The sequence below is a fragment of the Coregonus clupeaformis genome, chromosome 28, assembly GCF_020615455.1.
Source record: "Coregonus clupeaformis isolate EN_2021a chromosome 28, ASM2061545v1, whole genome shotgun sequence".
In the NCBI taxonomy this organism is placed as follows: Eukaryota; Metazoa; Chordata; class Actinopteri; order Salmoniformes; family Salmonidae; genus Coregonus; species Coregonus clupeaformis.
This window is the reverse complement of record NC_059219.1, coordinates 1,638,300-1,664,576: the sequence shown is the minus strand read 5'-3', so window position 1 is coordinate 1,664,576 and position 26,277 is coordinate 1,638,300. Positions and strand designations below refer to the sequence as shown.

The 26,277-nt window shown below is 42.2% G+C and overlaps 3 protein-coding genes across 5 annotated transcripts; all 3 read right to left on the bottom strand.

Annotated features, from left to right (window-relative positions):
- Positions 1–2,215: 2,215 nt before the first annotated feature.
- Positions 2,216–4,720, bottom strand: LOC121570664 (C-C chemokine receptor type 5). 3 transcript variants are annotated; one of them, XM_041882137.2, is made up of 4 exons: positions 4,637–4,720; positions 4,331–4,370; positions 4,016–4,135; positions 2,216–3,733 (listed from the first exon to the last, which is right to left on the bottom strand). In XM_041882137.2, exons 2-4 carry the CDS (start codon positions 4,366–4,368, stop codon positions 2,680–2,682), a joined length of 1,212 nt encoding a protein of 403 aa, XP_041738071.2. In that variant the 5' UTR covers positions 4,369–4,370; positions 4,637–4,720; the 3' UTR covers positions 2,216–2,679. The 3 variants fall into 3 exon arrangements, with proteins under 3 accessions (XP_041738071.2, XP_045064296.1, XP_041738070.2); XM_045208361.1 differs by having other exon boundaries at positions 2,216–2,778; positions 3,016–3,733; positions 4,331–4,658; XM_041882136.2 differs by having other exon boundaries at positions 4,331–4,658.
- A 729-nt stretch (positions 4,721–5,449) lies between these two features.
- On the bottom strand, positions 5,450–19,183 carry LOC121570666 (C-C chemokine receptor type 2-like). The gene is made up of 2 exons (XM_041882140.2): positions 19,048–19,183; positions 5,450–7,105 (listed from the first exon to the last, which is right to left on the bottom strand). The coding sequence occupies exon 2, from the start codon at positions 7,099–7,101 to the stop codon at positions 6,070–6,072; it is 1,032 nt and encodes a 343-aa protein (XP_041738074.1). The 5' UTR covers positions 7,102–7,105; positions 19,048–19,183; the 3' UTR covers positions 5,450–6,069.
- A 2,572-nt stretch (positions 19,184–21,755) lies between these two features.
- Positions 21,756–26,277, bottom strand: LOC121570067 (C-C chemokine receptor type 5). The gene is made up of 2 exons (XM_041881530.1): positions 26,221–26,277; positions 21,756–23,145 (listed from the first exon to the last, which is right to left on the bottom strand). Exons 1-2 carry the CDS (start codon positions 26,225–26,227, stop codon positions 22,079–22,081), a joined length of 1,074 nt encoding a protein of 357 aa, XP_041737464.1. The 5' UTR covers positions 26,228–26,277; the 3' UTR covers positions 21,756–22,078.

The following is a 26,277-nucleotide window of genomic DNA, read 5'->3' as shown; positions in this document are numbered from 1 at the left end:
GATCTTGCGTGGAGCCCCAGATCGAGGGAGATTATCAGTGGTCTTGTATGTCTTCCATTTCCTAATAATTGCTCCCACAGTTGATTTCTTCAAACCAAGCTGCTTACCTATTGCAGATTCAGTCTTCCCAGCCTGGTGCAGGTCTACAATTTTGTTTCTGGTGACCTTTGACAGCTCTTTGGTCTTGGCCATAGTGGAGTTTGGAGTGTGACTGTTTGAGGTTGTGGACAGGTGTCTTTTATACTGATAACAAGTTCAAACAGGTGCCATTAATACAGGTAACGAGTGGAGGACAGAGGAGCCTCTTAAAGAAGAAGTTACAGGTCTGTGAGAGACAGAAATCTTGCTTGTTTGTAGGTGACCAAATACTTATTTTCCACCATAATTTGCAAATAAATTCATTAAAAATCCTACAATGTGATTTTCTGGAAAAAAAAAATCTCAATTTGTCTGTCATAGTTGACGTGTACCTTTGATGAAAATTACAGGCCTCTCTCATCTTTTTAAGTGGGTGAACTTGCACAATTGGTGGCTGACTAAATACTTTTTTCCCCCACTGTATATATAAAAATACACAATGCATTCGGAAAGCGTCACGTCTGGACAAAACTTGGCACCATCACTACGGTGAAGTATGGTGGTGGCAGCATCATGCTGTGGGGATGTTTTTCAGCGGCAGGGACTGGGGCGAGTCAGGATCGAAGGAAGGATGAACGGAGCAAAGTACAGAGAGATCCTTATTGAAACCTGCTCCATAACCCTCAGGACTGCAGACTGGGGCGAAGGTTCACCTTCCAACAGGACAACAACCCTAAGCACACAACCTAGACAACGCAGGAGTTGCATCGGGACAAGTCTCTGAATGTCCTTGAGTGGCCCAGCCAGAGCCCGGACTTGAACCCGATCGAACATCTCTGGAGAGACCTGAAAATAGCTGTGTACCGATGCTCCCCATCCTACATGACAGAGCTTGAGAAGACTCAAGGCTGTAATCACTACCAAAGGTGCTTCAACAAAGCACTGAGTAAAGGGTCTGAATAGTTATGTAAATGTAATATTAAAGTTTTGTATTTTTAATACGTTTGCAAAAAGAAAACGATTTAGTCAATTTTAGAATAAGGCTGTAACGTAACAAAATGTGGAAAAAGTTACAGCAAGGCTCTGGATGATAACAACATATGGAAATCTTTATAACTGTATCATGTAGTATAGTTTCTGGCCCTAATCATACTGCTAAAGCAACACTCAAGTGGTTTAAGGAAACATTTAAATGTCTTGGAATGGCCTAGTCAAAGCCCAGACCTCAATCCAATTGAGAATCTGTGGTATGACTTAAAGATTGCTGTACACCAGAGGAACCCATCCAACTTGATGAAGCTGGAGCAGTTTTGCCTTGAAGAATGGGCAAAAATCCCAGTGGCTAGATGTGCCAAGCTTATAGAGACATACCCCTAGAGACTTGCAGCTGTAATTGCTGCAAAAGGTGGCTCTACAAAGTTTGGGGGGGGTGAATAGTTATGCACGCTCAAGTTTTCTGTTTTTTTGTCTTATTTCTTGTTTGTTTCACAATAAAACATATTTTGCATCTTCAAAGTGGTAGGCATGTTGTGTAAATCAAATGATACAAACCCCCCAAAAATATATTTTAATTCCAGGTTGTAAGGCATCAAAATAGGAAAAATGCCAAGGGGGGTGAATACTTTCGCAAGCCACTGTATCAGACTGTATACCACGGGTATGACAAAACATGTAGTTTTACTGCTCTAATTACATTGGTAACCAGTTTATAATAGCAATAAGGCTCCTCAGGGGTTTGTGATATATGGGCAATATACCACGGCTAAGGGCTGTGTCCAGGCACTCCGCTTTGCATCGTGTGTAAGAACAGCCCTTAGCCGTGGTATATTGGCCGTATACCACACCTTCTCGGGCCTTAATGTTTAATATAAAATATGTTACAATACTGCAGTGAATAACATTAGGGTTATTTTTTGTGTACACATTGTAAGGCACAAGCAGTGTCTCTCACTCTTTGTGGTGAGATAGGTTGCTAACGGGATTAAGAGATACTGGTCTGCGGTGGCACCATCACTCACATATTCTCTAGCACTGACACAGGGGAACATAGAGAAAACATCCAGGTCATTGAGTATATCTTTATTACCTTATCTTGGCAGTACTTTAATTTGAATAATTTGCTACATGCAAGAGGGGATGAAGTTACTGTAATACATTTATTTGCATAGAATCAAAAATGATTACTGTATTTACATAGTAAGCGTGTGCTAGCAGATTTACAATACATTTTAAAAGAAAATGATGACTTTGCAAAATGTGCCAAAAACTTCAAATAGACATACTGTACTAGACAAAATGCTGTACAAAGGGATATTAAATGGTTTGTGGAGTTTATAGTGATTGGGTTGATTTCTGTAAAACTCAACCCCCTGGTGCGAACCTCTGAGACTTCGCCATGCACCTGGATCAGAGCCTATTATTTTCTGATGATTGTATTTGACACTGGATTTGGTATTAACCTTTTAATCCACTTTAGAATAAGGCTGTAACATAATAAAATATGGAAAAAGTTAAGGGGTCTGAATACTTTCCGAATGCACTGTATGTATTGGAATGTACATGTGATGTCAGATGTATTTGTCTTTGCAGTTAAGTTGCAGTTCACACTGCAGTAGATCTCTCATCCACGCTGGTGGTTTGTGAGTAGACAGATCCTGTCCTCAAGGCGCTCAAGTCCCTGGTCAGGTAGTTCTTCATGAACTGACACATCCTGCAGGGAGCCTTGCTCATCAGTCTTATGAGATGCCTTCTAAACTTCTGCCCCACAAACACATAGAGGATGGGATTCAGGCAGCTATGGGAGTAGGCCATGGCCTCTGTGATCTGTAGAGTGAGTCTGAGGGCTTTGCTACTCTCACAATTTGGGTTGTCACTACTTAGCTCCAAGGCCTTGAAAAATGATGCCATGTTGTACGGAGTCCAGCAGCAGAAAAACACCACAACCACAATGAGAACAAGTCTGATGGCCTGCTTTTTGGATGATGGAGAACTGAGCAGCTTTCTCACTATCTGTGTGTAGCAGAACCCCATGATGACGAGGGGGATTAGCAGACCAAGTGTGTTCATTTTGAAAAGGCAAAAAATTCCCCAAGTGTGTCTATCATAGACGGGGCGACAATTTTCTTTCTCGTTGTGTTTCTCCACTTTAATAAACAGTGCCTCAGGAAACGAGGCCAGGAATCCAGCCAACCAGGTCACGACGGCAGCGATGGCCCCGTACTTCCGTGTTCTGGCTCTCATGGCGTACACTGCATGGACTATGGCCAGGTACCTGTCCACACTCATCAGGGTGATGAAGAAGATGCCACTGTAGAAGCCAATGTGGTAGGCGCTGAGGACCACTTTGCACATGACGTCACCAAACACCCACTGGTCTCTAGCGTGGTGGGCCAGGAAAGGCAAGGAGCAGACCAGGAGCAGGTCAGCCAAGGCCAGGTTCAGGAGACACACGTCGGTCATGCTGCGTAGTCTCGCCCCCAGCAGGATGACCCACAGGACCAGAGCGTTCCCCAGAAACCCCAGGATGAAGAAGAGGGAGTACAGCACTGGCAGGAAGCTGGCTCCGTGTGCCTTGTACTTGCAAGGGCCATAGTCATTGTTATAGTCGTCATCATAGTAAAATGGGGTTTCTTCAGATGCGTCTGCAAAATGTGTGCTGTAAAAGATCAGAAGAGGAGAATTAACCAAGCAGCAATGATAAGAATGCACATTCTTAAAGCCACAGTCTGAAAGATGTGCTTATTATCAGAATAGGGTCCACCAACAACAATATATACAGTACAATGGTGTAAATGCAAATAGTACTTTATTTCTATGAGCAACATTTCATTTTTTAAAACATGATTGGAAGATTGGGCAGAAATTCTGTAACACCAATTGCACTCTTTCCTCAAAATGTGTGTTTCTTAAAGTCAAGACATTCTAGACCTTAACTTACCCATATGCATAACTGGATGAGTTCTCAAATGAGTAGCTGAATGAATTATCAAATGTACAACAGGATGAATTCCCATTCTTAACACTCACAGCGCTGAAGGTAATGGTTGTGGTGTTCCCCCTGGAATTCATGATTTGAGCTTCTCAATTACAGGCGAACGTATCAATGGCCCATTTTATACAGTATAACATAAGACATTACATTATTTACAGCAATTATGTAATTATTATAAGTTATTATGATAAATGTATTAATTGATGATACTATTAATATTCAAATAGAGCTATTTGTAAAATAAAAAATATAAAGTTCCACCTTGCCATGGTGTGAACAGGATATCCAGTGATATTCATCCCTGAAATAAAATGTAAAAAATGACCACAGAAATGTTTTTTTTTATTCATTGCTAATTACAGGACTGCAAATCAATTTATGAAAGTTGCTAATAAAATTAAGTTACAAAAATAACGTGAAAAAAATTACTTGAATGGTATAAAGCTGAAGCCTGCAGAGACACTATGTGGGAAATTCAAGATACTGTACAACACTATGCACAGCAAAGTAACTTTTGCAAAGCATCCTGAAACCAACCCTCACATATAGTAAGCACCATATACTCACTGTCAAACTGGGTTGAGTTCTCTCTTTGGGGGTTATACACTAATGACAGTAGTTCTGGGAGCTGCAGGGACCCTATGTCTGCAGGTTTTTTTCTCTATCAGAGGTCTTTGGCAGGGGTGGGGGGTGGGGCGGGGGTAGATGTGGCCAAACCATACTGCATAGATGGGTGCAGATTTAAGTCCAAATGGCATGCATTTGTACCTGCACATCCCCTGTGCATCATGAATGCAATGTTCACTACAGGAACCTGGAGCAATCCATGTTGCAGGTTTAGTTTATTGAACACTGTGGACCCTTTTTCGAGATCAATAATGTATTATCTTATTTGAACAGTGTCACTATTCCCAAAGGCTTGATCTGCACTGCAGACATGTTCACCACAAAGCAGGATATCCTGTGGATGACGCATACTCATAGGGTTGCTTAGGCAACTAACTTTACTGAGAAGTGGTTAGCTGAACACTTTGAAATACTTTTGTGTCATGACTGAGGGATGCATTGGTTCTAGCATCATTGCTAGCTTCCATTTTGAAAATATGGTGACTGCTGATATAATTCCTGTCTTAGAACAATTGAAATACATTCTATGTTGACTAGATTGATGTGTGAGTTTTCTGGGTGAAAACTATTTCTAAGTAAAACTACTGTAAATAACATTTGAACCTATTGACAGATTGAGCAGGATTGTTGTCTGTCTCATCTTTGAATTTAGCATCTTCAACTGAATAAAATATATTGTGGAGCAGACTGGAGTATAGGGGTCTATAGCAGCATCATAAAATGAAAACACAATGCAGAACAAATATGTTTGAGCACAACAAAATTCTCAGGCTTATTTATTAAGAAAACCCCCCAGAAAGGTCAAATTCTGGACTGGATGTCCAGGTTCAAGTTAATACCAAAACAGGTCCTCATCCAAAGGAGGGTCAAAATTCAACCAAAATAATATTTGGCCTGCAAATGTAGCCAATGAGTAGCCAGATAACCACTGGCCATCCAGCAGCAGTCCTCTGGCCACAACACTGCCCCTGGTTGTACTTTGATGTTATAAGAAAAATGTGTGCATACAATAAGAACAAAAGTTGAGATAATCTCTATGCAAAACATATTAATATTATGCTATATCAAAAATGTGTGCTGGCCTATACTGTACATGAAATAAGTACATGGGTAATCAAAACATAAACAGCCCATCACGCTCAAGCAAATAGTCAGAGCTCATCAAAATACATTTACAGTCAAATATTATACAGTTACACTTAATTTATATGCAGGTTTGTGTTCAGAAGAAGAAGAGGAATACTTCATTATTCCAAACGACACAGAAATTGGTCTTCTGCTCTACCTGCTGCTTTCCAACTGAAGTGTTTTTGTCAGTGAAAATGCATCAAACAGGTTTTCAGCAGTGGAAGTATCGTCTTTCAGCAGTAGAATCACACAGGTGTGTTAGAAGTCTCGTTTTCTGAAGCTCTGCTGCTTCCCATTGCATGTTTGCTGAGCTTTTTACACAATGGATATCTAGAGAGCACAGTGCCCAAACACTTTCTGAATTTCTCTCCTACAAAAGCGTAGATGACTGGGTTGACACAGCAGTGAGCCAGCGCTATGGTCTCTGTCACCTCCATAGCTGTATCAACCTGTGTTGAAGCCTCACAGCTATTCCCAATGTCAAACATCTGAAGGGTCCGGAGGAAAACCACAACGTTGTAAGGGACCCAGGAGACTATAAACACAACCACGATGGCGAATATCAGTTTCATGGCCCTGTCTTTTTTGGAGTTCCTTAACCTCTGTAGTACAGTGAGAATACTGATGTAACAAAATACCATTATGGGCAGACATAGGATGATCCCCACTCCGTTTTCACCAAAGTTCCGGAACAACTTCCATGTCTTCTCTGTGTCCTCTGGGTAAATCCGCTGGCAACTTGAACCACTGTCCTCGTCATTCTCCTTCACCACCGCTGCGAAGATGACCTCAGGGAGAGCAGCGGCGATGGACGCTACCCAGACGATGACGCTCGCTAGCGCTCCATAACGCAGCGTCCTGGCCCTCATGGCGGCCACGGCGTGAACGATGGCCAGGTAGCGATCCACACTCATCAGGGTCACAAACAGGATGCTGCTGTAGAAGCCCACCTGGTAGACACCAGCCATGATCTTACACGGACTGTCCCCTTCAAACTCATGACCCTGGGCGTTGTAGGCCCAGAGAGGCAGAGAGAGGGCGAGGAGCAGGTCAGATAGGGCTAGGTTCAGCAGACAGATGTCTGTCATGGTCTTCAGTTTCATGTACTTGAGGAGGACCCAGAGCACCAGACTGTTGCCTGTCAGACCCAGGGTGAACACCAGGTAGAAGAGAATGGGCTGGTAGTTGGTCCCTCGGGTTAGACTGGTGCCAGTGCTACAGGGGATGCCATAATAGTAATCGTAATAGTCTTTGCTGGTGGCCTCGGTTGTGTTCATCTTGCTGAGGAAAAAAGGATGGTGTGAATTGTTAGTTAACAATCAATGCTGTATTGTGTGAAACCTATTGTCATAGAGATCCTATTAAATTAGTAGAGGGGCTATGTCATAAACCCTCAAAGTTCCAGAATGGGGTTAAAATGGCAGCCATATTGGTCAAGGAGAAACCCCAAACCAGTCTAATTGGAATGAATGGCAGTAGAGGCATAATCATGATTTTACATATGCGGAAATGTGATATCAGAAAGGCATGTTATAGGCATGTGATATTAGAAATTGTGTAATATAATTATTGTCAACTTAAAATATGAACATATACAGTGGGGCAAAAAAGTATTTAGTCAGCCACTATTTGTGCAAGTTCTCCCACTTAAAAAGATGAGAGAGGCCTGTAATTTTCATCATAGGTACACGTCAACTATGAAAGACAAATTGAAAAAAAAATCCAGAAAATCACATTGTAGGATTTTTTATGAATTTATTTGCAAATTATGGTGGAAAATAAGTATTTGGTCACCTACAAACAAGCAAGATTTCTGGCTCTCACAGACCTGTAACTTCTTCTTTAAGAGGCTCCTCTGTCCTCCACTCGTTACCTGTATTAATGGCATCTGTTTGAACTTGTTATCAGTATAAAAGACACCTGTCCACAACCTCAAACAGTCACACTCCAAACTCCACTATGGCCAAGACCAAAGAGCTGACAAAGGACACCAGAAACAAAATTGTAGACCTGCACCAGGCTGGGAAGACTGAATCTGCAATAGGTAAGCAGCTTGGTTTGAAGAAATCAACTGTGGGAGCAATTATTAGAAAATGGAAGACATACAAGACCACTGATAATCTCCCTCGATCTGGGGCTCCACGCAAGATCTCACCCCGTAGGGTGAAAATGATCACAAGAACGGTGAGCAAAAATCCCAGAACCACACGGGGGGACCTAGTGAATGACCTGCAGAGAGCTGGGACCAAAGTAACAAAGCCTACCATCAGTAACACACTACGCCGCCAGGGACGCAAATCCTGCAGTGCAAGACGTGTCCGCCTGCTTAAGCCAGTAAATGTCCAGGCCTGTCTGAAGTTTGCTAGAGTGCATTTGGATGATCCAGAAGAGGATTGGGAGAATGTCATATGGTCAGATGAAACCAAAATAGAACTTTTTGGTAAAAACTCAACTCGTCGTGTTTGGAGGACAAAGAATGCTGAGTTGCATCCAAAGAACACCATACCTACTGTGAAGCATGGGGGTGGAAACATCATGCTTTGGGGCTGTTTTTCTGCAAAGGGACCAGGACGACTGATCCGTGTAAAGGAACGAATGAATGGGGCCATGTATCGTGAGATTTTGAATGAAAACCTCCTTCCATCAGCAAGGGCATTGAAGATGAAACATGGCTGGGTCTTTCAGCATGACAATGATCCCAAACACACCGCCCGGGCAATGAAGGAGTGGCTTCGTAAGAAGCATTTCAAGGTCCTGGAGTGGCCTAGCCAGTCTCCTGATCTCAACCCCATAGAAAATCTTTGGAGGGAGTTGAAAGTCTGTGTTGCCCAGCGACAGCCCCAAAACATCACTGCTCTAGAGGAGATCTGCATGGAGGAATGGGCCAAAATACCAGCAACAGTGTGTGAAAACCTTGTGAAGACTTACAGAAAACGTTTGACCTGTGTCATTGCCAACAAAGGGTATATAACAAAGTATTGAGAAACTTTTGTTATTGACCAAATACTTATTTTCCACCATAATTTGCAAATAAATTCATAAAAAATCCTACAATGTGATTTTCTGGATTTTTTTTTCTAATTTTGTCTGTCATAGTTGACGTGTACCTATGATGAAAATTACAGGCCTCTCTCATCTTTTTAAGTGGGAGAACTTGCACAATTGGTGGCTGACTAAATACTTTTTTCCCCCACTGTACAGTTGAAGTCGGAAGTTTACATACACTTAGGTTGGAGTCATTAAAACTCGTTTTTCAACCACTCCACAAATTTCTTGTTAACAAACTATAGTTTTGGCAAGTCGGTTAGGACATCTACTTTGTGTATGACACAAGTAATTTTTCCAACAATTGTTTACAGACAGATTATTTCACTTATAATTCACTGCATCACAATTCCAGTGGGTCAGAAGTTTACATTAACTAAGTTGACTGTGCCTTTAAACAGCTTGGAAAATTCCAGAAAATGATGTCATGGCTTTAGAAGCTTCTGATAGGCTAATTGACATCATTTAAGTCAATTGGAGGTGTACCTGTGGATGTATTTCAAGGCCTACCTTCAAACTCAGTGCCTCTTTGCTTGACATGGGAAAATCAAAATAAATCAGCCAAGACCTCAGAAAAGCAATTGTAGGCCTCCACAAGTCTGGTTCATCCTTGGGAGCAGTTTCCAAACGCCTGAAGGTACCACATTCATCTGTACAAACAATAGTACACAAGTATAAACACCATGGGACCACGCAGCCGTCATACCGCTCAGGAAGGAGAAGCATTCTGTCTCCTAGAGATTAATGTACTTTGGTGCGAAAAGTGCAAATCAATCCCAGAACAACAGCAAAGGACCTTGTGAAGATGCTGGAGGAAACATGTACCAAAGTATCTATATCCACAGTAAAACGAGTCCTATATCGACATAACCTGAAAGGCCACTCAGCAATGAAGTAGCCACTACTCCAAAACCGCCATAAAAAAGACAGACTACGGTTTGCAACTGCACATGGGGACAAAGATCGTACTTTTTGGAGAAATGTCCTCTGGTCTGATGAAACAAAAATAGAACTGTTTGGCCATAATGACCATCGTTATGTTTGGAGGAAAAAGGGGAACGCTTGCAAGCTGGGTCTTCCAAATGGACAATGACCCCAAGCATACTTCCAACGTTGTGGCAAAATGGCTTAAGGACAACAAAGTCAAGGTATTAGAGTGGCCATCACAAAGCCCTGATCTCAATCCTATAGAACATTTGTGGGCAGAACTGAAAAAGCGTGTGCGAGCAAGGAGGCCTACAAACCTGACTCAGTTACACCAGCTCTGTCAGGAGGAATGGGCCAAAATTCACCCAACTTATTGTGGGAAGCTTGTGGAAGGCTACCCGAAACGTTTGACCCAAGTTAAACAATTTAAAGGCAATGCTACCAAATACTAATTGAGTGTATGTAAACTTCTGACCCACTGGGAATGTGATGAAAGAAATGAAAGCTGAAATAAATCATTCTCTCTACTATTATTCTGATATTTCACATTCTTAAAATAAAGTGGTGATCCTAACTTACCTAAGACAGGGAATTTTTACTAGGATTAAATGTCAAGAATTGTGAAAAACTGAGTTTAAATGTATTTGGCTAAGGTTTATGTAAACTTCCGACTTCAACTGTAAATATATATACAGTTTATACGGGTTTTATGCCATGTTTCTGTAGAAATAGCCTCTAAAATACACTGAGACCAGCCACCCAGACAGCTGATGAAATTGAGGAGTATTCCTGTCTGTAATAAAGCTCATTCTGATTGGCTGGGCCTGGCTCCCCAGTGGGTGGTCCTGGCTCCAAAGTGTGTTGGCCTATGCCCTCCCAGGCCCACCCATGGCTGCGCCCCTGCCCAGTCATGTGAAATCCATAGATTAGGGCCTAACAAATGTATTTCAATTGACTGATATCCTTATATGAACAGTAACTCAGTAAAATCGTTGAAGTTGTTTCATGTTGCGTTTATATTTATATTCAGTATACAGTGCATTCGGAAAGTATTCAGACCCCTTGACTTTTTCCACATTTTGTTGCATTACAGCCTTATTCTAAAATTGATTAATTAAATAAAAATCCTCAGCAATGTACACACAATACCCCATAATGACAAAGCAAAAATAGGTTTTTAGAAATTTTAGAAAAATGTTTGCAAACGTATTACAAATAAAAAAGAAATACCTTATTTACATAAGCTCCGAGACAGGATTGTGTCGAGACACAGATCTGGGGAAGGGTACCAAAACATTTCTGGGTACCAAAAAATTTCTGCAGCATTGAAGGTCCCCAAGAACACAGTGGCCTCCATCATTCTTAAATGGAAGAAGTTTGGAACCACTAAGACTCTTCCTAGTGCTGGCTGCCCGGCCAAACTGAGCAATCGGGGGAGAAAGGCCTTGGTCAGGGAGGTGACCAAGAACCCGAATGTCACTCTGACAGAGCTCCAGAGTTCCTCTGTGGAGATGGGAAAACCTTCCAGAAGGACAACCATCTCTGCAGCACCACCAATCAGGCCTTTATTGTAGAGTGGCCAGACGGAAGCCACTCCTCAGTGAAAGGCACATGACAGCCCGCTTGGAGTTTGCCAAAAGGCACCTAAAGGACTCTCAGTCCATGAGAAAAAAGATTTTCTAGTCTGGTGAAACCAAGATTGAACTCTTTGGCCTGAATGCCAAGCGTCATGTCTGGAGGAAACCTGGCACCATCCCTACTGTGGGGATGTTTTTCAGCGGCAGGGATGGGGAGACTAGTCAGGATCGAGGCAAAGATGAACAGAGCAAAGTACAGAAAGATCCTTAATGAAAACCTGCTCCAGAGCGCTCAGACTGGGGCCAAGGTTCCCCTTCCAACAGGACAACGACCCTAAGCACACAGCTAAGACAACGCAGGAGTGGCTTCGGGACAAGTCTCTGAATGTCTTTGAGTGGCCCAGCCAGAGCCCGGACTTGAACCTGATCTAACATCTCTGGAGAGACCTGAAAATAGCTGTGCGGCGACGCTCCCCATCCAACCTGACAGAGCTTGAGAGGATCTGCAGAGAAGAATGGGAGAAACTCCCCAAATACAGGTGTGCCAAGCCTGTAGCGTCATACCCAAGAAGACTCGAGGCTGTAATCACTGCCAAAGGTTCTTCAACAAAGTACTGAGTAAAGGGTCTGAATACTTATGTAAATGTGATATTTTCATTTTTTATGTTTAATAAATTAGCAAACATTTCTAAAAACCTGTTTTTGCTTTGTCATTATGGGGTATTGTGTGTAGATTGATGAGGAATAAAAAAATAAACAAAAACAATTTTAGAATTAGGCTGTAAACTAACAGAATGTCAAGGGGTCTGAATACTTTCTGAAGGCACTGTAAATGTAAACAGACCATGTCTCTGCAGAGGGTGATGCGGACAGCCCAGTACATCACTGGGGCCGAGCTCCATGCCATCCAGGAGTTCAATATCAGGCAGTGTGAAAGGAAGGCCCAGAAAATTGTTAGTCTCTAGCCACCCAAGCCATAGACTCTTCTCTCTGCTTTTGCACGGCAAGCGGTACCGGAGCTGACACCAACAGGCTCCGGAACAGCTTCTATCCCCCAAGCCATAAGACTGCTAATTAGCTAACAAAATGGCTACACAGACTATTACCATTGACCCTTTTATTTAATTTACATTTTTGCACTGACTCTACACACTCACTCACACACACACACACACACCATTTGCTCACACGCACATGTAACACGCACACACATTCATACTGATTCTACACACACGCACACACACTCACATAAAATCATCATATACAGTCGTGGTCAAACGTTTTGAGAATTACACAAATCCTAATTTTCATAAAGTCTGCTGCCTCAGTTTTTATGATGGCAATTTGCATATACTCCAGAATGTTATGAAGAGTGATCAGATGAATTGCAATTAATTGCAAAGTCCCTCTTTGCCATGGAAATGAACTTAATCCCCAAAAAACATTTCCACTGCATTTCAGCCCTGCCACAAAAGGACCAGCTGACATCATGTCAGTGATTCTCTCGTTAACACAGGTGAGAGTGTTGACGAGGACAAGGCTGGAGATCACTCTGTCATGCTGATTGAGATAGAATAACAGACTGGAAGCTTTAAAAGGAGGGTTAAATCAAATCAAATCAAATCAAATTGTATTGGTCACATGCGCTGAATACAACAGGTGCAGACATTACAGTGAAATGCTTACTTACAGCCCTTAACCAACAGTGCATTTATTTTTAACAAAGAAAGTAAAAATAAAACAACAACAAAAAAAGTGTTGAGAAAAAAAGAGCAGAAGTAAAATAAAATAACAGTAGGGAGGCTATATATACAGGGGGGTACCGGTGCAGAGTCAATGTGCGGGGGCACCGGCTAGTTGAGGTAGTTGAAGTAATATGTACATGTGGGTAGAGTTAAAGTGACTATGCATAAATAATTAACAGAGTAGCAGCAGCGTAAAAAGGATGGGGTGGGGGGGCAGTGCAAATAGTCCGGGTAGCCATGATTAGCTGTTCAGGAGTCTTATGGCTTGGGGGTAGAAGCTGTTGAGAAGTCTTTTGGACCTAGACTTGGCACTCCGGTACCGCTTGCCATGCGGTAGCAGAGAGAACAGTCTATGACTAGGGTGGCTGGAGTCTTTGACAATTTTGAGGGCCTTCCTCTGACACCGCCTGGTATAGAGGTCCTGGATGGCAGGAAGCTTGGCCCCAGTGATGTACTGGGCCGTACGCACTACCCTCTGTAGTGCCTTGCGGTCGGAGGCCAAGCAGTTGCCATACCAGGCAGTGATGCAACCAGTCAGGATGCTCTCGATGGTGCAGCTGTAGAATTTTTTTAGGATCTGAGGACCCATGCCAAATCTTTTCAGTCTCCTGAGGGGGAATAGGCTTTGTCGTGCCCTCTTCACGACTGTCTTGGTGTGTTTGGACCATGATAGTTCGTTGGTGATCTGGACACCAAGGAACTTGAAGCTCTCAACCTGCTCCACTACAGCCCCGTCGATGAGAATGGGGGCGTGCTCAGTCCTCTTTTTTTTCCTGTAGTCCACAATCATCTCCTTTGTCTTGGTCACGTTGAGGGAGAGGTTGTTGTCCTGGCACCACACGGCCAGGTCTCTGACCTCCTCTCTATAGGCTGTTTCATCGTTGTCGGTGATCAGACCTACCACTGTTGTGTCGTCGGCAAACTTAATGATGGTGTTGGAGTCGTGCCTGACCATGCAGTCATGGGTGAACAGAGAGTACAGGAGGGGACTGAGCACGCACCCCTGAGGGGCCCCCGTGTTGAGGATCAGTGTGGCAGATTTGTTGTTACCTACCCTTACCACCTGGGGGCGGCCCGTCAGGAAGTCCAGGATCCAGTTGCAGAGGGAGGTGTTTAGTCCCAGGATCCTTAGCTTAGTGATGAGCTTAGAGGGCACTATGGTGTTGAATGCTGAGCTGTAGTCAATGAATAGCATTCTCACGTAGGTGTTCCTCTTGTCCAGGTGGGAAAGGGCAGTGTGGAGTGCAATAGAGATTGCATCATCTGTGGATCTGTTGGGGCGGTATGCAAATTGGAGTGGGTCTAGGGTTTCTGGGATAATGCTGTTGATGTGAGCCATGACCAGCCTTTCAAAGCACTTCATGGCTACAGACGTCAGTGCTACGGGTCGGTAGTCATTTAGGCAGGTTATCTTAGAGTCCTTGGGCACGGGGACTATGGTGGTCTGCTTGAAATATGTTGGTATTACAGACTCAGTCAGGGACATGTTGAAAATGTCAGTGAAGACACTTGCCAGTTGGTCAGCACATGCTCGGAGTACACGTCCTGGTAATCCGTCTGGCCCTGCGGCCTTGTGAATGTTGACCTGCTTAAAAGTCTTACTCACATCGGCTACGGAGAGCGTGATCACATAGTCATCCGGAACAGCTGGTGCTCTCATGCATGCTTCAGTGTTGCTTGCCTCGAAGCGAGCATAGAAGTGGTTTAGCTCGTCTGGTAGGCTTGTGTCACTGGGCAGCTCGCGGCTGTGCTTCCCTTTGTAGTCTGTAATAGTTTTCAAGCCCTGCCACATCCAACGAGCATCAGAGCCAGTGTAGTACGATTCAATCTTAGCCCTGTATTGACTCTTTGCCTGTTTGATGGTTCGTCGGAGGGCATAGCGGGATTTCTTATAAGCGTCCGGGTTAGAGTCCCGTTCCTTGAAAGCGGCAGCTCTACCCTTTAGCTCAGTGCGGATGTTTCCTGTAATCCATGGCTTCTGGTTGGGGTATGTACGTACGGTTACTGTGGGGACGACATCATCGATGCACTTATTGATGAAGCCAGTGACTGATGTGGTGTACTCCTCAATGCTGTCTGAAGAATCCCGGAACATGTTCCAGTCTGTGCTAGCAAAACAGTCCTGTAGCTTAGCATCTGCGTCATCTGACCACTTTTTTATTAACCGAGTCATTGGTGCTTCCTGCTTTAGTTTTTGCTTATAAGCAGGAATCAGGAGGATAGAGTTATGGTCAGATTTGCCAAATGGAGGGCGAGGGAGAGCTTTGTATGCGTCTCTGTGTGTGGAGTAAAGGTGATCTAGAGTTTTTTTTCCTCTGGTTGCACATTTAACATGCTGGTAGAAATTAGGTAGAACGGATTTAAGTTTCCCTGCATTAAAGTCCCCGGCCACTAGGAGCGCTGCATCTGGATGAGCGTTTTCCTGTTGATGTATGGCCTTGTACAACTCATTCAGTGCAATCTTAATTTGGTTTGTGGTGGTAAATAGACAGCTATGAAAAATATAGATGAAAACTCTCTTGGTAGATAGTGTGGTCTACAGCTTATCATAAGATACTCTACCTCAGGCGAGCAAAACCTCGAGACTTCCTTAGTATTTGATTTTGTGCACCAGCTGTTGTTTACAAATATACACAGACCGCCACCCCTTGTCTTCCCGGAGTCAGCCGTTCTATCCTGCCGATGTAGCGTATAGCCCGCTAGCTGTATGTTATCATTGTCGTCGTTCAGCCACGACTCGGTGAAACATAGGATATTACAGTTTTTAATGTCCCGTTGGTAGGATAACCGCAATCTTAGGTCATCCAATTTGTTATCCAATGATTGAAGATTGGCTAATAGGATTGATGGAAGAAACACATGCTGTCATCATTGCTTTGCACAAAAAGGGCTTCACAGGCAAGGATATTGCTGCTAGTAAGATTGCACCTAAATCAACCATTTATCGGATCATCAATAACTTAAAGGAGAGAGGTTCAATTGTTGTGAAGAAGGCTTCAGGGCGCCCAAGAAAGTCCAGCAAGTGCCAGGACCGTCTCCTAAAGTTGATTCAGCTGCAGGATCGGGGCACCACCAGTGCAGAGCTTGCACAGGAATGGCAGCAGGCAGGTGTGAGTGCATTTGCACACACATTGAGGCGAAGACTTTTGGAGGATGGCCTGGTGTCAAGAAGGGCAGCGAGGAAGCCACTTCTCTACAGGAAAAACATCAGGGACAGACTGATGTTCTGCAAAAGGTACAGGGATTGGACTGCTGAGGACTGGGGTAAAGTCAGATTGTTTGGGGCATCCAGAAGAAAGCTTGTCCGGAGAAGTCAAGGTGAGCACTACCATCAGTCCTGTGTCATGCCAACAGTAAAGCATCCTGAGACCATTCATGTGTGGGGTTGCTTCTCAGCCAAGGGAGTGGGCTCACTCACAATTTTGCCTAAGAACACATCCATGAATAAAGAATGGTACCAACACATCCTCTGAGAGCAACTTCTCCCAACCATCCAAGAACAGTTTAGTGACGAACAATGCCTTTTCCAGCATGATGGAGCACCTTGCCATAAGGCAAAAGTGATAACTAAGTGGCTCGGGGACCAAAACATCAACATTTTGGGTCCATGGCCAGGAAACTCCCCAGACCTTAATCCCATTGAGAACTTGTGGTCAATCCTCAAGAGGCGGGTGGAAAAACAAAAACCCACAAATTCTGACAAACTCCAAGCATTGATTATGCAAGAATGGGCTGCCATCAGTCAGGATGTGGCCCAGAAGTTAATTGACAGCATGCCAGGGCGGATTGCAGAGGTCTTGAAAAAGAAGGGTCAACACTGCAAATATTGACTCTTTGCGTAAAAATGTAATTGTCAATAAAAGCCTTTGACACTTATGGAATGCTTGTAATTATACTTCAGTATACCATTGTCACACCCTGACTCAGGGGACTCGTATATGTTGAGTCAGGGTGTGTATGTTCTATGTTGTATATTTCTATGTTGGTGTTCTAGTATGTCTATTTCTATGTTGGCCGGTGTGGTTCCCAATCAGAGGCAGCTGTCGCTCGTTGTCTCTGATTGGGGATCATACTTAGGCAGCCTTTTGGCACTAGTTAGTTGTGGGATCTTGTTCTGTGTGAGGTATGTTGTTCTTCTACCTTGGACTTCATGTTTCGTTTCATTTGTTGTTTTGTCGTGGTGTTTATTCAGTATAAATAAACATGTATGCATATCACGCTGCGCCTTGGTCCGTCCTGTCTGTAAACGACCGTGACAACCATAGTAACATCTGACAAAAATATCTAAAAACACTGAAGCAGCAAACTTTGTGAAGACCAATACTCATGTCATTCTCAAAACTTTTGACCACGACTGTACACTGCTGCTACTCTGTTCATCATATATCCTGATGGCTAGCCACCTTACCCCTATACATATCTACCCCTACCACTCCAGTATCCTTGCACATTGTATTCTGTATATGGTATTGGCTCTGACCCTGTACATAGCTTACTTACTTTCTCATGTTCTTCTTATTTCTATTTCTCGTGTGTTTTTGTCTTACTTGACTTCATTTTATAGGACTACTGGTAGAGCTTGCAAGAAAGGCATTTCACTGTACTTGTGCACGTGACAATAAAACTTGAAACTTGAAACCGTTTTTGTTTCTTGGAACGCTATGATACAATATCAGTACTCGTTGCATTTACAACTTGTCTAAGTCCTATCATCAACTGATTTCAGACAGTGTATGGATGTGTATTGACTGCATTGTTTGAATGGAATTTGAAAAAAGAATGGAATCATTCCTTCGAAAACTGTCTGGCTAGCTAGCTAACAAACATACAGTGCAGAAACATTCTTCAAATCCATTATTTTACACAATATCTTATCACTCCATGACCAAAATGGCTGACTTTTATCCCATCATAAGAAGATTCATATCCATTCTAGTATTCTAATTCCTAATTCTATGCCTATTGTTCTGAATGGTTACCTGCACACTGCCAGAGATGATAAAATCATATGTTAACGCTATTATTTGTCACTCATCCTCCTGTGTACACCATTATGGCATCATATTTGTATTACTTACTACTTTATCAACATGTAATATATCAGTTTCCATGGTAACTGTGTTTTAACTTGGGTAATGATTCTTTCAAATTAATTACAATGCTTTCAAATGAATCACAGAGTGTAATGATGAACTTTAAAACATGATGATGACTGATATGAAGAGAAATGTGTAATTCGAAACAACCTGTGGGAATTAACCCAATTTACATACTTGATGGAGATAACAAAGAAACAGCCCCTTATAATACATTTTCGGAAATCTTATGTCTAACAACAAGGCATTTATTACTGTCGTTGTCAAGGTTATGTAAGGTGAAGACTGATATTTATTTTGTTCAAAGAACAACAGCTAAAAAGCCTTGACACGCTCATTGTTTATTTTAAAAGCTGTTGCCCCGTAGGGCCATATTAATGTACTAACACAATGTCTTCTTTTAAAAAGAATGTCTTCAAATTAAACAACCTTTTCAAAACGATTTTTTTCCCATCAGTATGAAAAATGTATGCACTCACTAACTGTAAGTTGCTCTGCATAAGAGCGTCTGCTAAATGACTAAAATGTAAAATGTAATTGTAGAATGTATGTATTGATAGATACACAAAAAATATCAACCACAGAACTGTAATTGGATCTAAAGACTATTTCTACATCCTCTTTAATCCTAACCAGAATCAAACCACAACCCAGATGATCTCACACATCACCCACCATCACTTGCTAAATACTGACACCCCTTGTTGACAGACCCCATTTTGTAGTTCCTGTGAGGCTAACACCCATTCACAGAGTGTCTGTGCCTGCGTGTATATTTGTAGGCTGTATGTCTATATGCAGGCTATGATGAAGTGAAAATACAAGTTATTTACCCCAATCTCTTCTTTTCTGATGTACAGATTGAACGCAGTAACCTTCCCTCTGGTGATAACGTGTTGGTTGAAACAGTGTGGCCGGGAAACTACTCTTAGGTTCTCTACTCTATTCTTTTGTACCAATGACTATAACTTTTTTCTACTAAGGTGAGCTCTAGATAACTCTTTTCTTTGCATTGCTGCGTTGAGCAGGCTGAGGTGTGAATGTGGGTTTCCTGTAATGGCCCTATAACAAGATACTGACTGACTGGGAATGAGTGTGGGTGAGGGAAACATCATCAAACATACAGATATCTTTCACGCATGTAGATGCTGCTTTGAACTGCTATTCAGATGGAAAGATACAAATGAAAAATGAATAGAGTACATAACATTTTAAAAGGTGCATTCCGTAACATTCATACATGGAAGTAGTCCTTGTGTGGGTTATGTCTGTAGTAGTAGAAGGGGGTTGAGGTTAAAGAGGTAGGCCGGTAACCGAAGGGGAGTGTGCCGGCAACCACAGAGTTGCTGGCATCAGAACCTCATGTGCTGCCTGCTGCCGCTGTGCCCTTGAGCAAGGCACTTAATATTTTACATGATTTAGGGGCACTGCTCTGGGCTTTTTCCAGCCTCTTGTGCTTATCTTACAATGGATTGCTTCCATATTAGATGAGGTTTGACAATATACGTTTCCTGGAAGATTAGTTCTACAAAGCTATTAATGAAAAGTCTCAATTCCGTATTCCATGTAAGCTATTTCAAGGCTATGTTCCGGTGTTGTTTTAGTTGTTTTGGTGTGAAGTGATGTCTCTCTGTGCATGTAGACCAAGCTGAATAAGTCATCAAGTAAAGGTACAGGGGGGAAATGTCACTGAACAAAACTCTTTATTGAGATTTTCTAAATGCCCATTACATACAGAATATAGTATACCATGAACAAACTATCAAAAGTGTGGTTAAAAAAAAAAAATTGTGTTGTCTGTTTACAAACCAGAAGTTTCAGCTTTTTTATTTGTGTTTTTTTTTAAAACAGACAGCAGTGTTGTGACACTTTTTAGTTCGCACCCCAGAAAACACAGCGTAGCTTTGTGGTTAGCTTGTTAAAAAGCAGAAGCCCCAGTCAGGTTTCTGTCACATTCTTAGATGAAAAAAGCTGTAATATACAAACTCAAAAATGGAAGAAAAAAGTGAATCAATCGTTACATTTTTGAACAAATATAACCATATTTACAGTGCATTCGGAAGGTATTCAGACCCCTTGACTTTTTCCACATTTTTTACGTTACAGCCTTATACTAAAATTGATTCAATTATTTTTTCCCCTCATCAATCTACACACAATACCCCATAATGACAAAGCAAAAACTGGTTTTTATTGCAAATTTATAAAAAATTGAAAAATGAAATATCACATTTCCATAAGTATTCAGACTCTTTACTCAGTAGTTTGTTGATGCACCTTTGGCAGCGATTACAGCCTTGAGTATTCTTGGGTACAAGCTTGGCACACCTGTATTTGGGGAGTTTCTCCCATTCTTCTCTGCAGATCCTCTGAAACTCTGTCAGGTTGGATGGGGATCGTCGCTGCACAGCTATTTTCAGGTCTCTCCAGAGATGTTCGATCAGGTTCAAGTCCGGGCTCTGGCTGGGCCACTCAAGGACATTCAGAGACTTGTCCCGAAGGTTGTAGTCCTGTTGGAAGGTGAACCTTCGCCCCAGTCTGAGGTCCTGAGCGATCTGGAGCAGGTTTTCATCAAGGATCTCTCTGTACTTTGCTCCATTCATTTTTCTCTCGATCCTGACTAGTCTCCCAGTCCCTGCCGCTGAAAAACATCTCCACAGCATGATGCTGCCACCACCATGCTTCACTGTAGGGATGGTGCCAGGTTTCGTCCAGACGTGGCGCTTGGCATTCAGGCCAAAGAGTTCCATTTTGGTTTAATCAGACTAGAGAATCTTGTTTCTCATGGACTGAGAGTCCTTTAGGTGCCTTTTGGCAAACTCCAAGTGGGCTGTCATGTGCCTTTTACTGAGGAGTGGCTTCCATCTGGCCACTCTACCATAAAGGCCTGATTGATGGAGTGCTGCAGAGATGGTTGTCCTTCTGGAAGGTTCTTCCATCTCCACAGAGGAACTCTGGAGCTCTGTCAGAGTGACCATCAGGTTCTTGGTCACCTCCCTGACCAAGGCCCTACTCCCCCGATTGCTCAGTTTGGCCGAGCGGCCAGCTCTAGGAAGAATCTTGGTGTTCCAAAGTTCTTCTATTTAAGAATTATGGAGGCCACTGTGTTCTTGGGGTCCTTCAATGCTGCAGAATGTTTTGCTATCCTTCCGCAGATCTGTGCCTCGACACAATAATGCCTCGGAGCTCTATGGACAATTCCTTCGACCTTATGGCTTGGTTTTTGCTCTGACATGCACTGTCAACTGTGGGACCTTATATAGACAGGTGTGTGCCTTTCCAAATCATGTCCAATCAATTGAATTTACCACAGGTGGACTTCAATCAAGTTGTAGAAACATCTGAAGGATGAGCAATGGAAACAGGATGCACCTGAGCTCAATTTCGAGTCTCATAGCAAAGGGTCTGAATACTTATGTAAATAAGGTATTTCTGTTTTAAAAATTTATAAAAACCGGTTTTCATTTTGTCATTATGGAGTATTGTGTGTAGATTGATGAGGGAAAAAGGTAATTTAATCAATTTTAGAATAAGGCTGTAAAATATGGAAAAAGGGAAGGGGTCTGAATACTTTCCGAATGCACTGTACATACTTTTTTCACACTTCACACAATGCCACATGAGGACTCAACTAACACTCTTTAAAGGGATCTATCAACAAAGGCATGTAAAGATACAAAAGAGCAGCTGATAACTACTGTATCTACTGTCAGCATAGATTCACAGCTAGGGTGGCTGAGTGCCACACTTTCAAAGTGTCAAGAAATCCCCCTTTCATTTGTTTGTAGTTTTTCCTTACATCTTTTACTACCTTTTCTCTTCTCAGAGTTTTTATATTTGAATTGTGCCTGTATACAAGTCAAACTACAGCAATCTTGTAGATGTTATTTCAGAAGACTTGGAATAGACTGAGCTTCTTCGTTCAGACAACTCACTAGCATAAGGCCTGGCGAAGCACATTGGCATCCATTTTCTTAGTAACTTCAGGACATTGCTCATGAATTTCTGCCCTACAAAGGCGTAGATGATCGGATTCAAACAACAGTGTGTGAACGCTATCACCTCTGTCCACTGCATTGCCAGATCTATGTTCTTGTGAATTGTACAGTCCCCAAAATAGTTCTGTGTCTCCAGATAACGCAGGAGAATTACAACATTGTATGGGGTCCAAAAGCAGAAAAAGACCACTACTATGATGAATATCAGTTTGATGGCTTTGTGCTTTTTAGTGCTTTTGATATTAACTAACATCAGAACGATCCTAGAATAGCAGATCACCATGACAAAGAGGGGGAGAAGTAGACCCAAGACATTCATCTCTAAATAAGAAACCTGACGCCACATGCTACCCTCTGGATACTCTGGTTTACATGTTGTAAACCCGGACTCATTATTTACTTTTGTGAAGATGATTGTAGGCAAAGAGGCACAGAGACTGAGAGCCCACATGAACAGAGACAGAGCGACCCCTACTCTGACTGATCTGTACCTGGCCATGGTATGAGCGCGGACTATGACCACATAGCGATCCACTGTCAAGATCAACATGAAGAAGATGCTGCCATAAAACCCCAGCATGTACAGTCCGGTTACCAGTCGGCACATAAAGTCCCCCAGGAGCCACTCGGCTGCGGTGGCGTAGTGGGACCAGAAAGGCAGGGAGGTGACGAAGAGAAGGTCGGACAGAGCCAAGTTGAAGAGACAGAGGTCTGTCAAGCTGCTGGCCCTCCTGAACTTCACCAGGACACAGACCACCAGGCCGTTACCGATGAAGCCCACGATGAAAACCAGGCTGTAGAGTGTAGGCAGAAACATTCGTCCAAACGCCTTCACATTGCCATTGTTGCATGGCTGACCCTCTGATGTATATAACTCTTGTGTGCCATTGTAGTAGTCTGAATAGTCTAATTCTGTTTGCTCAAAATCCTCGTCTGTAGAAAGACAGAAATAGTATTGTTATTAGTCAAGTTGGTGTGCTTTCACTCAAAATCAACCTGAATAGTCAAAGTGGCAATCTGCAGTTCAAACAATTAAAAAGGGTGCACCCCACCACTGTTTGGGTAAACAGCTGAGTGATGGGGCTGGAGAAATGTAACCACCAATTGTAATAATAATTTTGGGGGGAGGTTCTTATATTAGTCCTGTTACATACTTGTGGGTGTTTACTTGTTCAAGTTTGTAATGGAAATGTTTTTCTTGCATATCCCAACTCACCCTAAGACACCCGCAGGGAGTGGGTCCATATTCATATACAGTGCATTCGGAAAGTATTCAGACCCCTTGACTTTTTCCACATTTTGTTACGTTACAGCCTTATTATAAAATTGATTAAATGATTTACACACAATACCCCATAACGACAAAGCAAAAATAGGTTTTTAGAAATGTTTGCAAATATATTAAAAATAAAAAAACGGAAATATCACATTTACATAAGTATTCAGACCCTTTACATAGTACTTTATGAAGCACCTTTGGCAGCGATTACAGCCTCAAGTCTTCTTGGGTATGATGCTACAAGCTTGGCAAACCTGTATTTGGGGATCCTCTCAAGCTCTGTCAGGCTGGATGGGGAGCGTCGCTGCACAGTTATTTTCAGGTCTCTCCAGAGATGTCGTTGTCCTGTTGGAAGGTGAACCTTCACCCCAGTCTGAGGTCCTGAGTTCTCTGGATCAGGTTTTCATCAAGGATCTCTCTGTACTTTGCTCCGTTCATCTTCCCCTCAATCCTGACTAGTCTCCCAGTCCCTGCCTCTGAAAAACATCCCCACAGCATGATGCTGCCTCCACCATGCTTCACAGTAGGGATGGTGCCAGGTTTCCTCCAGAAATGACGCTTGGCACTCAGGCGAAAGAGTTCAATCTTGGTTTCATCAGACCAGATAATCTTGTTTCTCATGGTCTGAGAGTCTTTAGGTGCCTTTTGGCAAACTCCAAGCAGTCTGTCATGTGCCTTTTACTGAGGAGTGGCTTCCGTCTGGCCACTCAACCATAATGGCCTGATTGGTGGAGTGCTGCAGAGATGGTTGTCCTTCTGGAGGTTCTCCCATCTCCACAGAGAAACACTGGAGCTCTGTCAGAGTGACCATCGGGTTCTTGGTCACCTCCCTGACCAAGGCCCTTCTCCCCCAATTGCTCAGTTTGGCCGGGCGGCCAGCTCTAGGAAGAGTTTTGGTGGTTCTAAACATCTTTCATTTAAGAATGATGGAGGCCACTCTTATCTTGGGAACGTTCAATGCTGCAGAATTTGTTTTGATACTCTTCCCCAGATCTGTGCCTCGAAACAATCCTGTCTCGGAGCTCTAGGGACAATTCCTTAGACCTCATGGCTTGGTTTTTGCTCTGACATGCACTGTCAACTGTGGGACCTTATATAGACAGGTGTGTGCCTTTCCAAATCATGTCCAATCAATCGAATTTACCACAGGTGGACTCCAATCAAGTTGTACAAACATCTCAAGGATGATCAATGGAAACAGGATGCACCTGAGCTCAATTTCAAGTTTCATAGCAAAGGGTCTGAATACTTATGTAAATAAGGTATTTCTGTTTTTTATTGGTAATAAATTTGCAAACATTTCTTTAAACCTGTTTTCCCTTTGTCATTATGGGGTATTGTGTTTAGATTGATGAGGATTATTTAAAAAACAATCAATTTTAGAATAAGGCTGTAACGTAACAAAATGTGGAAAAAGTCAAGAGGTCTGAATACTTTCCAAATGCACTGTACATACTGTAGCTATGGAATCATTCAAGGACTGACCATCCATGAGATCAACATTAAAGTTTTGAACATGTTTTTAAGCTATACAATGTTTGTTTACAATTACATTGTTTACAAACAATGGAGTGAAACAATCTTACATTTTAGATTTCTGTTGGAGTACAACAGTTTAACTGAATAATAAATTATACTCTCTACAAATCAATGGTTATATATCATTAATTTAAAGTAAAAAAATTGATGTACCAATCACAAATTTCCCCTTTAAGTTGTTCCTTTGAAATATTATATCATTGTAATGAATATTCATCAAAACAAACAAACAAACAAACAAACAAGTAAACACACAAACACAGTCGTCATGCCTATAGGCACCACAGGGGCACATGCCCCCTCAGATTTGTCATGTTTTTTTTGTTTTTTTAATGTTAAATTTGTTTGTTTGTTTCTCTGTAATACTACTAGCTACCTAGCAATTTTATGAAGTTGGCTTTAGCTAGTCCAGATAGTTCCTTATGTCCCAACCTCATAACTAGCTACCAAGAAGCCATTTCAGGCTATCAATCAAGTTAGAGTAGCTAACTTGTTGAACTATCTTAGCTGGCATGCCTGCTGGCAAGGTTGGTAGACTTTAGAAAAGCAAGCAATAACTAAATGTAGTAAATAAGATTCACATTCCTTTCACTCTTTTACACAGATTTCAGCAGAAAAGCATATTTCGTTTTTTATACAGGCTGATTATACAGATTATGGGGCTACTCTGACACCTTCAGGTGCTTAAATGTGTTTACTGCACAGTCAAAGAAATCTAGAAAGTCATAGCCAGGGCTCTCCAACCCTGTTCCTGGAGAGCTACCGTCTCTTAGGTTTTTTTTCGCTCCAACCCTAATCTAGCACACCTGATTCTAATAATTAGCTGGTTGATAAACTGAATCAGGTTAGTTACAACTGGGGTTGGATTGAAAACCTAAAGGAGGGTAGCTCTCCAGGAACAGGGTTGGAGAGCCCTGTAAGTAGTCTATACTAGAGAGTGCACATAAGTTCATACTAGAAGTTTATACTATATTATTAGCAAAAGTTTAAATTAGGTCACAAATTGAGTACGGTAATCCAACAGCTATCTTTTTCAACTCTATTCATCACTTCAAATAATTATGTAATTTTTGTTAATTTTTTAATGCAAACAATTTCACAAGCATCAATAATTGTTGTGTTACCTCTTAGAAATAGATTTAGATTTTGTATCTTCAATAGGTTTCTGGATGTTGACAAAAAGTACTCACCTGACATGATTAATGATCAATTAGCTCTTTGGTGTTTCTTCTCTGAGTCTCTTGAAG